The sequence below is a fragment of the Gopherus evgoodei genome, chromosome 12, assembly GCF_007399415.2.
Source record: "Gopherus evgoodei ecotype Sinaloan lineage chromosome 12, rGopEvg1_v1.p, whole genome shotgun sequence".
Classification (NCBI taxonomy): Eukaryota; Metazoa; Chordata; order Testudines; family Testudinidae; genus Gopherus; species Gopherus evgoodei.
Genome location: NC_044333.1, coordinates 19810434 through 19825914, shown reverse-complemented (window position 1 = coordinate 19825914; position 15481 = coordinate 19810434). Strand labels below are relative to the sequence as shown.

General features: G+C 42.8%; 2 protein-coding genes across 2 annotated transcripts in view; one reads left to right on the top strand and one right to left on the bottom strand.

Annotated features, from left to right (window-relative positions):
* The window catches only part of SHCBP1 (SHC binding and spindle associated 1), a 110442-nt gene extending 102583 nt beyond the window's left edge, over positions 1-7859 (bottom strand). The window contains exon 1 of the mRNA XM_030581264.1: positions 7833-7859. The gene's annotated coding sequence lies outside the window, so the exon portion shown is untranslated. The remainder of the gene's footprint in view (positions 1-7832) is intronic.
* Positions 7093-15404, top strand: LOC115660185 (histamine H3 receptor-like). Its single transcript, XM_030581267.1, has 3 exons — positions 7093-7360; positions 7738-7904; positions 10880-15404. Exons 1-3 carry the CDS (start codon positions 7093-7095, stop codon positions 11765-11767), a joined length of 1323 nt encoding a protein of 440 aa, XP_030437127.1. The 3' UTR covers positions 11768-15404.
* The last annotated feature ends 77 nt before the right edge of the window (positions 15405-15481 follow it).

The following is a 15481-nucleotide window of genomic DNA, read 5'->3' as shown; positions in this document are numbered from 1 at the left end:
CTTCATGTTACTATTGACACCTATTCCGGTTACCTTTGGGTCACGCCCCACAAAGGTGAACGTGTTCAGCACGTTATCAACCATTTTGTCCGTTGTTTTTCTGTTATGGGCATCCCGGCCAAGCTAAAAACGGATACTGGGCCACCTTATTGCTCTCAGCAATTCACTGCCTTCTGCTCCCGTTGGGGCATCGTGCACACCTTTGGCATCCCCTACAATTCGCAGGGCCAAGCCATCGTTGAGCGCGCCAACCGCACCCTGAAAACAGCTCTCCTCCAACAAAAAACAAAAGGGGGAATCCCGCCCACATTGCCAGACAAGGAGGAGTGGTTAGCACATGTGCTCTATACAATCAATCATTTAAATCTTGTTTTTGATGGTACCCATTATATATCCCGTTTACAGAAACACTTTCGGTGCAAGGAAGAACTCCCCGCCCCTAAAGTAACGTATCGACAACTCCCTGGAACAACGTGGAGTGCCCCAGTCCCCTTGATTACCTGGGGGCGAGGTTACGCAGCCGTCAACACACCTGAGGGGCCTGTGTGGGTCCCAGCCCGTTACATCCGTCCGTGGAAAGAGGACCCCACAGGCGGCCCGCAGCATGGCGTGGCACCAGGGTCTTAACAATCCCATTCCTGATTTCAATCAGTTATTAACAACAACAGTTACGCTGTCTCAAGGACGGCGCCGCGGTACTCCCAATGCACCAGTGACGTGGGGACAAATAAAGTCCCTCTCACAGCAAGCTGAGCGTCTGCTGGAACAGCAAGAAAAGGAGAAAACCCCAGAGAATTTGTTAACTGCTTTTATTGCTTGCCTGAATGCTAATTCTTGTGTGATGTTATGTATAATGATATTTGTTGCTTGTTTGCCTTCAAGTTATGGGGCATCGATGCGTTCTAAATTACCCCCGGCCGCTAATGTGTGGGAAGCCCTGGCCCTATCTATCAATTGCACTGATTTTTGTCTTTCCCAGCAAACAGCGGTAGGGCAGCTTCTTGGGACATGTCTCATCCCAGTTTGCCACAAAGCAAACGAAATAGAAAACAGCACATGGTTCTATTCCAGTTTAGAAAGCAACACCACGATCAAAAATCTGGGCTTTTCAGCCTATCACAATTGGGGACCTCAATCCCAACACCTTCCAAATGGGGCCATTCAGTTGCTTACCCCTTATGTTGCTGATTTGAACGCCAGTTGTACGCGTATGACTAATTGCACTGCGCATACCTGTGTCACCCTGCCCGACTCCCCCCTTAATTGCTCTACGCAATATAATGCCTCTTATCTATATAAGCATATAAAGCTGCCCCCTGGATGGTTTTGGACCTGTGCTGATCGAACCTTCAATTATATTCCTGCCAATCTCACTGATGGCACCTGCTGTTGCGTTAGCCGTTTGTCTCTCATCTTTGCCCCTCGACCCGAACAGGCAATGCGAAGTAAGCGCTCTTATTCTCAATTAACTTCCGAGTGTGATTCCGAAGTTCACCTTCTTTCCAAAACCGAGTATGTAGCCTTGGCCACCTCCCTGGTTGGTATACCTGGCCTAACCATTATTAATAGCAATAATATTAACCGGCTTGCGTGTTCAGCAGTTAAAGCCCTTAATGCTACTTTTATTGCCGTGGCACTGCTCAATGAGGAACAAACCGAATTACGCCATGGAATTTTGCAAAATAGAGCTGCTATTGATTATCTTCTCCTATTGCACCACTATGGGTGTGAAAAGGTTAATAACGTGTTGTTTTAACATCTCTGATCATTCTCACGCTGTAAATAATCAGCTTGCGCTGATAAAAAACCTAACTGCTCAAATTCAAATTCACAACGATCCCTTCTCTTCCTGGTGGGACTGGCTGTCTAACTGGCTGCCAGGATGGGGCTGGTTACACCAATTAATAACCTATGGGGGACTCTGCCTTTTACTTCTCATATTTACCTGTTGCAGTATTCAATGCGTCCCCTCCCTGGTTTCCTTGTGTACCCAGGGTTGTCCGTGGGCCAAACAAAAATATGTTCCTTATCCTTAAAAACTAAAGGGGGAGATGTAGGGATCGGTCCTGGCTGGCAAGCCACCAGATGATTGTTCCCTATAAACCCTTTATCTAATCACAAGATGGGAAAGTAAAGCACATCCCCGTAGGATGGAAAAGTACAACACGCGCTGCGCTTCTGCTTTTCCACATGGGAGGAAGGGAAGGGGAGAGTCCCAAGGCCACCAATAGAAGGATAGTAAATAGAGTTGTGAATCATGCTAATGCTGTAGGAATGCTGTAACTGAAGATAATAAAAGGGCTGCCACGTCTGACGACGGGGCGCCTTCCTGAGCAAACAAGCTGTCTGTGTCTGGTTCCTTCCCGCACTAGGAGGAAACTTGTAACTAGCTAGTGGTGCTCGTGTTGCTGCCCACTCCTAACTCTCACTAGTTTGCAGATTACTGAGGTTCTACTGTACATTTGTTCAATACAGAATTGTTTTTTTTAAATTGTGCATTTGCATACTCATTAAATGGTAAGATTCAATAACCTGTACTGGGTCTCCTTGCTAGTAGCACAGATCAGAGAGGGTCTGCTTCCCTACCCAGGAGAGTGAGAGCAATAATATTAAATTAAAAGGAATCATGCTATTTGTTTGGAGATGATCAGAAAACATCAAACAAAAACATCTGAATACATGTGGAAATGAAACACTGTTTTGTCAAAGTGGAGAAAAATAGTAGGAAACGAGTATGATAGAATTCAATTTCCCCTGCTCATTTAATTAAGACCAGAGCTATCTAATAAAAGCTTTTCATTTATTTAATTGATAAATCTATGTATATATTCTCTCAAGCAGCCCAAAAATCTGTTCTGTTTGCCACTGACAAAGAAAATACTTTCTCTCTTAAGTATTGAACTCTTGTCACTCAGAGACGAGAAGAAAGCTGGCATCTGTCTGCACAATCTGAAAGGGGGCTATTAATAAGTAAACCCTTTTTGCAATAACATACTACAACTGAAAAGTTGCCTTTATATAAGAAAAGACTTTCTGCACTGTGGCTGTATCTGCACTAAGGAATTTTACAAAAAATACCATCAGTTACATCTCAGTGCTATCACCAACAGGAGGCCTAGAGTAGGCATGGTTCTGGTCACATCCAGAGTTTTAATCACCATGTCAGTCAATCCCAATTAGAGATGTTTTGCATTTGTACTGCTTCAGGTACCTGTATTTGGAATCCTTTGATTAGACCGAATAATCAATAGCTGATGATAAATGATGATGTTCGTAGTATGTTTTTGCCCTTGAGATGTCAAGTCATTTCTGAAATAGGGCATAAAATTTGCACTAATAATTTGACAAATGTCTCCTTTTTCTTTTTGCTAGTTGCTTCTGAACAGACTGTGATTCTCAAAAGTACATGTTATTCAAAATTAGTTGCTGAATAATTTCTGCAAATTATTCTTGGGTGTAGCTCATTTGCAAAGAGCTGGTTGTGGTAACCACTTGAAATTCAAGCTGGCTATGTAACTTACATGGTGTGTCTCTCACTAAGTGGTGATCAGATTAAATGTAAGTGTTTGTGATTACAAATTCAGAATTCCTGTCCTGCAAATATTCTACAATAGTCACATAAAATGTGCTTCCATCAGTGAATGCTCCTACTAGTGAACTCACTCACTAAGTCATTCACAGAGAACAATCACAAAAGGACCACCAACTCTGTCAAAGTGGATTCATTTAAAAGTTCGAATGATTACTCATGGAGATATTTTGCAGTTTTCACCCAGCTGTAAAGTCAACCAACATAGACTGGCCACAGCTGTAACACCAGTCTCATATAGGATTGATGCCTTTTAGTGGCAATAACTTCCCAAGGAATATCATGAATATAGTGGCCTCATAAACTATTTGTGAGAAAGATTAGAAGAACCCTCCACTCTGGGACTCACTTTCCAATTGATCCAAGAGAGTCTAGATATTTTTTTAAACCTGGAACTCTGGAGACTTTGGAAATAGCCCAAATTTGGCAACTTTCAGGGTCTGCTGCAAAAACCACCAGTTTAATAGGCTCAGGTTTTGCTTCCTAGATGGGTAATGGTTAAGTGGCTGGCTGTCAAGTTCCTGTGGAAAAGGTTTTAATGCTTTTGAAGTTTAGTTTAATTTAATTGTACTTATTGTACAATTAATTCATGTTAAGATACCTAGAACTTTGCATAGGTGTCTTTGGTGTTCATTTGAAAATGAAATAAATAAATTTCACAGCAAATTGCTGGATACATCTGTTCCCCTGGGCTTTCTCTTTTATTGTTTATTTAGCTCATTTCCAGTAGTGGACTCTATTTTATATGTGTTCATTATATTGAGAGGGCCTGGTTTTCAAAAAGAGTTCAGCACCCAAAAGCTCTAACTGAGAACTGTAGGACAATGGCAGCATCTGGGTCCTGAGCGCTTCTGAAAATCTGGACTTGAGTTTATTGTGAGCTGTTAATTGTAGTTGTATGTTATATTGTACTGCATTAGTCTGAAGGCTATATTCTATTGTATGCTGCCTGAACGCCTTTGTTTCTGAATTTGAATTGTGTTAAATGATTTTTACCCTTTAATTTTAATTTTATAACGTTGGGGACTTGAGAGCAATAATGTTAAAAGAAATAAACATTGCAGACAGCTAAATAGCTTAATATTTCAGTACTCACCAGTCTCTAATAATTCAGTAAGTGCAGAAACAATCAGTATACTTTTGCAATTACAATGTACAATAAAACAACATAGCCAGGAAAATGTTACTACAATGTAAACATGAAGTAATTAAAATAGAATACACATTAATTTGTTTCCCATTTTCCCAAAAGACCTTAATGCTCTCGCCATTCAGATGGCTGTGAGAATCCATCTCGTGTCACTAAAACCTATTTTGATTTGCAAGCAGACCAAAACATAAGAACTAAATAAACAACAGAAAGCGTAAAAAGTAAATTGCATTTTTTTTTTAAATTGTTCAGGTTTAATAGCATTTGTGAACATAGAGAAATTGACCAGAATAGCTCCCCATGTGGACACTATTCTATTACCAAATAATGAGGACGCTTCCAAAGTGGAAAAAGTATTCTGAAATAAAATCATTTTTTATTCCAAAGTAGAGTATCTAGATGGGGAGCTATTCTAGTCAATTTCCCCTGGGTGGCAAGCTAGTTATCCAAGGTATTATTAGTAACATAAGAAAGGAATTGTGCTTAAAACATGTTTTAAATTGTCCATACCTATACTATTGATGCACATGAGGCTTCTTAGATATCGTTTTTATGTTATTCATCTCATGTGAGATCTGCATTTATTGGACCAACAGAACACACAGCAAGATTCTGACATCTGTCAGTTCCTCATTTGAGGTTAACAGGTGTAACTGAGGGTTGAATTTAGCCCATTCTGTGGAAAGTATCAGCTGATTGTAGTGGGAAAACACATTCTGTACTGTAGCTACTATAGTGACATTCACCCACACACTCAAATACACTAGAATCATCAGGAAAGAGCATGGTTCAGGCAGCTCTGTGTCTCAAAAGCAATCAGAGGAGTGAGCAAAAAATAGTCTGTGATTTTCAAAAATGAAAACAATCAAAAAACTTCATGGAAAATTTTGCAAAATTCATGACCCAGAAGAATGAAAATGCCTTGAATTTTTTTAATTTTTTTTTTAAATAAAGTTATTTTTCAACCAGCTCTACTAAACTAGAACTTTTGCTTCAGGGATTAGACAGAATTGATTCCTGGGTCTTAGTCTCAGGAATCCACAATCTAGTTGGTTCCCAAACAATGTAGAAAAATTCTGTACTTCCTCCCTCTTTCTCCTCTCTTTGCCATGCTTCTTAGCACATCTCAGTTGGAAGGCTCTCCCCACAGGACTGGCAGCATACGTTCCAGAATAAAACAAAGCTGATTTCTCAACAATTGATTATTATTAAGAAAAAATCAGCATGCATCTGTAACAGGGAAAGTGACAGTATAATAACTCACTACATATAAGAGACAAACTTTCAATTTACAGGAAAATGAGAAAGTGTTTGAAAACTGTATTAGCAAAATCTGCCATTCTGAGCTTGCTGCCCATCTAGCATTTGTTCTTAGCAGAGCTTGAAGGCTTCAGGGAGCATTATCTGGGCCTAAAAAAGCTCTACATAGAGCAAAAAATGGGGTAAAATCTTTAATAGTTGTGGACATCATGTCTCTATAAACTGTTAGTACTAAAGGAGAATCAAGAGGTGAACAACCAGTGGGAACCAGTGAGAATCTCAAAAACCTGACAGCAGGTTGTACACTACAGAACCTACTTGAAATGTGCCCTGATCTATCTGTGCTATGTGAAAATCAAGGTATGTATGATGAGCTGAAGAATATAGCAATTATTTATGACAGAACACCAAAAAAATTTTATCTTTTCCTTATGACTGAGAGTCTTGTTTTCTCTTCTTTGTATCTGTATCTGGCTCCATGATTTAATGCTCAATAGCATAATCAGCAGAAATTATCAACGGGCTTGATCCCATGCATATTGAAATCAATGGAAAAGTCCCATTGGGCTTAATGAAAACAGGAGGCAGCCAGGCCCAACACCAGGGAATAATCACTATTAAAACTACCTTACTCATAGTATCGGGGGCAGCGTGTTAGTCTGTAGCCACAAAACCAACAAGGAGTTGGCTGGCACCTTTGACTAACAGATTTATTCCGACTTTAGGAAGCCCTGAGCCCTAAACTCACCCGTGGGCGGCCCCTGGCTGGCTAAGGCTGGTACAAACGCAGGCGGTTTGTACCATCTAGGGCACCGACAGCCCGCCTCAGGCTGAGCGCCCTCCCTGCGGGCGGGAACCCCGCTCTCCTCAGCGCCCCGCTCCCGCCCCTCCCCCCGCCGCTGCCCGCCCTGGAGTTGCTCCGCCAGCTGGCGCTCAGGCTCCCCGCCGCTGCCCGCCCTGGAGTTGCTCCGCCAGCTCGCTCTCAGGCTCCAGAGCGCGACTCGCCTTCCCAGCCGGCGGCTTCCCGGGCGCTCCCCAGCCCCGCCGCGGGACGGGCAGCGATGGCGCGTACCTGAGCCCCAGCGCAGCAGCCATGCCCGCAGACCTGCCCTGGCTCAACCTCTCCAGCCGCCCGGCGGCGCTGGGCAACGCGTGCGCGGCCGGCGCGGGGCAGCTGCTTCAGCACCGCGGCCAGTTCTCCGCCAGCCTCTCGGTGCTGCTGGCGGCGCTCATGGGGCTGCTGGTGGTGGCCACCGTGCTGGGCAACGCGCTGGTCATCCTGGCCTTCGTGGTGGACCGCAGCCTCCGCACGCAGGGCAACTTCTTCTTCCTCAACCTGGCCCTGGCCGACCTGCTGGTGGGTGAGTTCCGCCCCCAGCGGCGCGCCGGGAGCCGGGCACGGGGGCTGGCTGGGGGCGCTGGGACCCCCGGGGATGCTGAGCGCGCCGAGAGCCTGTCCCTGGGCGCTGCAGCTCGGGCGGGGACCGCCCCCGGGCCGGGGCAGCGCCGTGCCCGGCTGGGCTGGGGCTGGGACAGGGACAGGTTAATTCCCTCCCGGTAACGCCCGGGGGGCAGGGCGAGTGCAGACACCCCCACCTTCCCAAGGGGATGGGGACCCAGGCTGCACGCCGGGCTCAGCCACCCGCCGCTGGAAGTGCCAGGCGTGTTAAAACGGGAGTACACCGAGCCGGGGCCGGGGCCAGGTGGCGTCGGGCGGCGCTGAGCTCTCTGTCCGCAGGTGGCTTCTGCATCCCGCTCTACATCCCCTACGTGCTGACGGGCGAGTGGAAGTTCGGCAAGGGCTTGTGCAAGCTGTGGCTGGTGGTGGATTACCTGGTGTGCACCGCCTCCGTCTTCAACATCGTCCTGATCAGCTTCGACAGATTCATTTCCGTTACCAAAGCGGTAAGGGACAGAGCCCTTCTACCTGAGCCGCCGCCGTGCCTGGAGGTTAAGGGGAGACTCCTGGGTTAAAAGGGATAAGGCCGGACCCGCTCATAAAGGCAAAGGAGAATGTGGGTTCTGAGGCTGTCACTGCCTCCGCTGGTCAGCCCGCTCTGCATTACCATGCTTGCTCCAGCTCGCTCACGGGGACTGAATGCTACCTTAGCAAAACACAGCAAGGCTTAGACTGACTTGGTTTGAGCCTTCAGTGTTGAAGGAACTGAATTTAAAAAAAAAAAGAACAGGCCTACTTGTGGCACTTTACAAACTAACATTTATTTGAGCATAAACGTTCCTGGGCTACAGCCCACTTCATCAGATGCATGGAATGGAAAATACTGTAGGAAGATACATCGATACATAGAGAACATGGAACAAGGGGTGTTACCATACACACTATAAGAAAAGTGATCAGTTAAGGTGCACTATTGTCAGAAGGGGAGAAAAGGAACTCCTTGTAGTGGTAATGAAAATGGCCCATTTCCAGCAATTGACAAGATGTGAGGAACTTGGGGGGGAGGGGAGAATAAGTATGGGGAAATAGTTGTACTTTGTGTAATTCAAGACTAATTTAATGGTGTCCAATTTGCAAATTAATTCCAATGCAGCAGTCTCTCCTTGGGAGTCCAGTTTTGAACTTTTTTTGTTGTAATATTGCAAATTTTAGGTCTATAATTGAGTGAGCAGAGAGACTGACGTGTTCAACTGATTTTTGAATGTTATAATTCTTGACATCTGATTTGTGTCCATTTATTCTTTTACATAGAGACTGTCTAGTTTGGCCAATGTACATGGCAGAGGGGCATTGCTGGCATATATCACATTGGTAGATGTGCAGGTAAACAAACCTCTCAGAGTGTGGCTGATATGATTAGGTCCTACGATAGTATCCTCTGAATAGATATGTGGACAGAGTTGGCAACAGGTTTTGTTGCAAGGACAGGTTCCTAGGTTAGTGTTTTTGTTGTGTGATTGCGGGTGAGTATTTGCTTCAGGTGTGGGGGCTGTCTGTAAGCAAGGACTGGCCTGTCTCCCAAGATCGGTGAGAGTGATGGATCATCCTTCAGGATAGGTTATAGATCCTTGATGGGCTGGAGAGATTTTAGGTGGGGGCTAAAGGTGACAGCTAGTGGCCTTCTGTTATTTTCTTTGCTGGGCCTGTCCTGTAGTAGGTGACTTCTAGGTACTCTTCTGGCTCTGTCAAGCTGTTTCTTCACTTCAGCAGGTGGGTATTGAAAGAACTCTTGATAGAGATCGTGTAGGTGTTTGTCTCTGTCTGAGGGGTTGGAGCAAATGCGATAGATTCCTGGAACTTGGCTGTAGATAATGGATCGAGTGGTGTGGTCTGGATGAAAGCTGCAGGCATGTAGGTAAGTATAGCGGCAGTAGGTTTCTGGTATAGGGTGGTATGATAGCTCACCTTAACTGATCACGCTCCTCATAATGTGTATGGTAACATCCATTGTTTCATGTTCTCTGTGTATATCTGTATCTATCTTCCCAGGGGCGGCTCCAGGCCCCAGCATGCCAAGCGCGTGCTTGAGGTGCCAAGCCACAGGGGACGCTCTGCTGGCGCCGCAAGGGTAGCAGGCAGGCTGCCTCCAGTGGCTTGCTTGGGGAGGGTCCGCTGGTCCCGCGGCTTCAGTGGACCTCCCGCAGGCGTGCCTGCGGAGGGTCCGCTGGTCCCGCGGCTTCGGAAGCCTGCCTGCCCGCCGTGTTTAGGGCAGCAAAATCCCTAGAGCTGCCCCTGTATCTTCCTACTGTATGCACCCAATGAAGTGGGCTGTAGCCCACAAAAGCTTATGATCAAATAAATTTATTAGTCTTTAAGGTGCCACAAGTACTCCTGTTCTTCTGGCAGATACAGACTAACATGGCTGCTACTCTGAAACCTGAATTTTAACAGTTCACAGAGAGATGCAGATTAGTTGCCTAGAGGCTAGGTTAGAACAAAGGCAGAGAGGTATAGTCACATTCACAAGCAGTTGTAGCTGGCTGTGCAAGACATGACACAAATACTAATTAAAGGCTGCAACAAGCATGTGAAGCAGGGAAGTTCCATCTCCCTCATTTTATAGCAAGTCAAGGACCAACATAGGATTACAATTCAGATTTCTGCCTCTTTTTCCGCCCATACCTGTGAGCTTTGCTATAGCTCCCACTTCTCTCAATACTTGGGGGTTCATTCAAATACACATTGTGGAGTGAGAGCAGTCATTTTGCAGAAATAGCTTGCACCTTTTTGCATGGCAGAGTTTTCCTTTTATCCTTCATGTCATTGCTTTTCTTTCTGATTTTGTTTGGGAAGCAGTAAGATTTCCCAAAATATTGATTTTAATATCCACTGTTTATTACAGTGGATATCAATTTTTAGTGATCATAGCTTGTCATACAAAATTTAAACATGACAGCCTTTCCTACCATTTAGTAAGCATTTGCGGAGGTGTTCTGTAAACTCAACATCACTTGGAAACCTAATTTAAGTTACTTAACTAATCCCACAGGAGAAAATATAACAACTAAGAAACAAAAATTCACACCCACAATATCCCACAAGCAGGCATCATAGCTACTACAACAAAACACGTGACCTCTGACTGGGAGAACGGGGGCTAGAGGTAGGATCCTTTCCTCAAGAGTTCATGTTCTGTGCAGTCCACAGTTCTTCAGAATGATGCAAGGTGCAATACTTTGTCCACAGAACATAGACTATCAAGCAGCTAGAAGGGTGCCTATTTTATTAAATGGTGGGTGTTGTAAAGGGAATTGCAGGAATGGCTTTGGTTTGTTACAAAAATGAAACCTTTTCTTGCTAAGCACATTAAGTGTGCCCAGCAGGTACAACATCAAAATAAAACAGGAATCCTTAACATAGTTACAGGTTATTGGATTATTCTGGGGAGCATGAACATAATGTTACTTTTTTCATTGCTTAGATGAGTTACAGAGCTCAGAAGGGGATGACTAGAAACGCAGTATTAAAGATGATAATCGTATGGATTGCAGCTTTTCTTCTCTATGGACCAGCCATCATCAGTTGGGAGTATATTGCTCAAAAAACTATCCTCCCTGAAGGAGAGTGCTATGCTGAATTTTTCTACAATTGGTATTTCCTAATGATTGCTTCCACTATTGAATTCTTTACACCTTTCATTAGCGTTACATACTTTAACTTAAGCATTTACATCAACATCAAGAAGCGCACTCCCATGAGAAATGAAAACCTAGCACCTGGTCAAGAGGACTGTGAAACAAGTTTCCAAGGGAAAAAAAGAGAGCATGTAGTATTTTTTGTAAAACCTGACAGACAGAGAGCTAAGAAAAGGAGAGCTAGTAGCCTTTCACCCACTAGACCCTGCGGTTCAAAGGTCAGCCTATGTAACCTTGATAACCAGTCCCTAGATTTTAATGTTGGTCAAGATTTACCACCCTTACAGGTGGATGTTGAGACCAAACAACCCAGGGGCAGTTTTTACAAAGCTATAGAAAACGTTTGCACCACCACAAGAAGAACAGACATTGCCAACAGTATGGCAAACAGAGTTAGACTTTCCCGGGACAAACGAGTAGCCAAGTCTTTAGCAATTATTGTCTGTGTGTTTGGTTTGTGTTGGGCTCCTTATACACTTCTGATGATCATTAGAGCAGCTTGTCATGGGCAATGTGTGCATCATTCGCTCTATGAGACTTCATTTTGGCTTCTGTGGCTGAACTCGGCCATTAACCCTGTTTTATACCCACTGTGCCACATGAGCTTCAGAAAAGCTTTTATAAAATTGCTGTGTCCTGGTAAGGCTAAAATTCATCCCCACATTTTAATGTAAAAATGTATAAGGAAAACAAGAATGCTATGTAGAAACACTACTTGCTTCTAAAAGGAACCTACTGGCGCTGCTTTGGTTTAGCTCTGTGAATTAGGACTACCACTGGTTACTTTAAGTCACGGTAGGCTTAGGAGAATTTAAGATCAATTCAAATATAAATCTCTCTCTGATTTATTTGTAACAGTGCAATGCTAATGCATCACAACCAGAAAGTGGCCCTAGCTAGTTTGTTTTCATTCAAAGCAGAATGACATGCAAAAAGGCAAACAGCATTCCTATGAAAAAAGTAAAGTAAGATTGCAAAGTCTTTCACCTTTAATTTCAGGTGTTAACAGGTTAGGATTTTTCTTAATATGATCTGTAACCTGATAAAATTCCCTTTAATTACTTTGCAATGATAAAGTGTAGATGACATCTGCAGGCCACAAAAATACAGACTACAGAAAGTAAAAATACTGCAAGAATTAATGTAAGTTAAAATAGAGTTTAGTTTGAAAAGATGTATTTTTCAGAAGGAAGAAACTGATTAGATTTACAGTATTTTTATCCATCCACTGATTTATCCTTCCATTAAAATAACCAAAATGTACAGAGAAAGTTTAAGAAAACATAAGCTGTGTGTGGATTTATCAATGTGTAAGCAATATTGCACCAAATTACTGTATATACACATTATAAACAACAACACTGCATTAAGGACCTAGTTCAAAATTCACTAAAGCTAATTGAATCTCCCTTGGCTTAAGCGAGTTTCGGATACAGGCCCAAGTATCCGTGTGTGTGTTCTTATATAGAATAGCACACCATCGTACTCTTGCTGGTATATAATGCCATACCTAAAAAACAGCAGCCTGCCTATGTATATCTATAAAACAGAGTTAAAATTAAGTGAATACAGAACGATCGCAAATGAATAAAATGCATCTGATAAGTAAGAGGAAGGTGTAACAGTTATTAAACACTGGATGGATATATATAGAAATGAGTACTACTCTAAATATGAACGTTGATGTGGCTTATTATTGGGCTATTGAGAGAAGAGATTAATAGAAGGAAGAAAATGTGGGCTAAGAGTCTAATTTTAGTTTTTCTATTACATCATGTTAGCAGTCTGTTAGTACAGAGTCCAGCATAATGTCAATGGGCATTAGAATCAAAGTTGCAGAGAAATATAAACATGTGCTCCAATTATGTGTGGTAGCATAACTGTATATATTTACCCTACAGGCATCTTTTTAAATCTATGAACAGTGCTTAAAGTGATACTAAATGTTTTTATGAATCTCACTATCCACAATCATTGTCAAATAAAAATCAGTATTAGACTAAAATTGATTTCCTGCTACTGGAACATTTTAAGTCAATGAAAATATTTGTAGACAGATATTGGTTGAAATTCATTTTTAAAAACACTCAAATCTTTCAAAGCCTAATTATATACAGCCAGATCAGACACAGTCAGTGAAAATCCAGGGAAACACCCCAAAATAAAACAAAGTAAAAAAATACAAACATCCAGTCTAAATCTTTCAAAATGGTTTACCTTTTTTAAACACAGTATCCAGTGGCCCCATCAGAAAGTTACTGTTACGTGAAAATATTGATACATTAGGCCCAATACAAATCCTTACTAGTCTTTTACTCAAGTCCACCCTCATCTCATCCAGCGAAGACTGTTCTCCCCAAAGTCTCTACCCTGGCGGGGCTTAGGAGAGGGTAATAGGACAGAAAGACATTGAAAAGAATCTCCCCTTTTCTCACATATTCATAAGGGATACACTACCAGTCAAGCACTTATGTTATTTGGAGCAAATCCTGTCCCTAGAAAACAGCTATGCTGTGCACTGAGGCAGGTAGGGGAGAGAAAATAACCACTACATAACCAATGAGATAGTTGTGTAGCTCATCTAGATAATACTTTGTCCTCCTATGAAAGCAGGGGATTCCCTTCCAGGCCTATGAAGTATCAGTCCCACTACTCTTGCCCTCCTAAACCTATCTGTGCAGTGAAATGCAGGAAGCACCCACAGAAGACAGAGATCCACAGCATGCTCTCACCAGAAAGATACTGCAGTGGTTCTGCTGTGTTCAGGTGTGTCTGCGTTAATTTGAGAGGTGAAAGCAGTATTTGGCTTTTTACCTCTTCAGTTCTCTCATCTTTCTTCCCGATCTCAACAGGGAGAGTCAAATCTCGCTGGACACACTGAACGCCAAAAATCACATCTACACTTCAAGCACACTGATCTGAGCAGTGGAACTCATGAAAAGGTGCAATTTCTTAGCTTGCAGGAGAATGTTCCCCCATGAGTTTCCTCTGTGCTGTTTTGCAACTACTGCCCCACTGACAAACTGAAAAAAAAAACACAGTTGGTGAACAACACTATTCATATTTGTCCATTACCATAGCAGACATACATGTTAATTAGCTGTTATGACCCATCTTGTATTATATGCAGCCTGTGAACCACTGTTTTGAAGTGTTACTTTGTAAAAACTTCCATAAAAAATAAGTTTACTGTAAATGAATTGTCTAAGTCTTAAAATAGCCTACTTAATACTTACAGCAGCAGCCTGGCTCCAGCATACATGGTTACTTTGGAGACAGAAGCTGATATGGTAAAACGGACCTACTCCCAAGATTTTGTTAGTTGTGCTCTCCCTTGGATATGCTTCATGAAGATATAGTAGATAGGCCTTTAGGACTCCTATGAGCAGGACAGGGGGTCTGTATTGTAAAACAATGGATGGTGCTTATTTCTTAGCTCCACACCACCACTACAAACTCTTACTATAAAAAGATGACTCTCTAAACGTTTTAGAATAGCGATTTGCTAGAGCTACAGAATAGAAGCAATGTTCACACCTTTCTAGCATAATAGTTTGTAGACAGACTTCTTGGAAGACCAAAAGATGCCAAAACAGTAAACTTCTCCATAGAGGGCACAACTGCTGACTTGTAATCAGCGCATCTCTTGCGGATATTGAGGCATTGCATAAGGTATCCTTTCCAGAGTTTATTATTAGTAAATTATACATTTAATAAAGGCACTCATCACCATAGCATAGAATCTGCAGTATCGAACCAGTTGCCTGGATCACCAGAGATTTCTAGGTGTTCTCCCACCCGCATCAGCATGTCAGCACAGACTTCTATACTCTTTGCCCAAATGGGTCTATTGCTGCTATTTGTACAAGGCTGATAAAACAGTTTTTGGTAGGTGTTGGGGTTGACTGTTAGTCCTTAAGTTGAGTTAGGACCAGGTAGAGGACAGATCTTTTAGTGGAATTCCCTTGCAGAATGAGACCACCAGTTTCTTACACAGACTGACTTTAGCAGCTGGTCCAGTAACCAGTTTTGTAAGCCTCCTCCATCTACTTTTATTTTCCTCACCCCTTAATATATGGGGTGTTTTGGCTGAAGGCTATCTGGCGGTGTACTTCCTTTAGATTCTAGTGGGGTATTTTACTGTATGACAGATCTCACAATAGGCATTCTATAAACTAAAAAATATATACAATTTCAGCCATATGCTGATAATAAATGTGTGGCAGTGTTTCTTGGCTGAATTCTGATGTTAGGTAGCCATTTTATAATCCAGTCATCTGCATTCATTCGAACACCAGTGTACACTCCCTATGAGTTAAATGCACTTGGATTTTATGACCCCACCCGTGATACAAGAAATGTACTTTTGCTTTTACTGTAACAAACAT

Coding starts and splice junctions, on each gene's coding strand:
- LOC115660185 (XM_030581267.1), top strand. CDS start 7,093: ATGCCCGCAGACCTGCCCTGGCTCAACCTCTCCAGCCGCCCGGCGGCG. Junction 7,361..7,737: donor CCTGGCCGACCTGCTGGTGG/GTGAGTTCCGCC, acceptor CTCTGTCCGCAG/GTGGCTTCTGCATCCCGCTC. Junction 7,905..10,879: donor TCATTTCCGTTACCAAAGCG/GTAAGGGACAGA, acceptor TTCATTGCTTAG/ATGAGTTACAGAGCTCAGAA.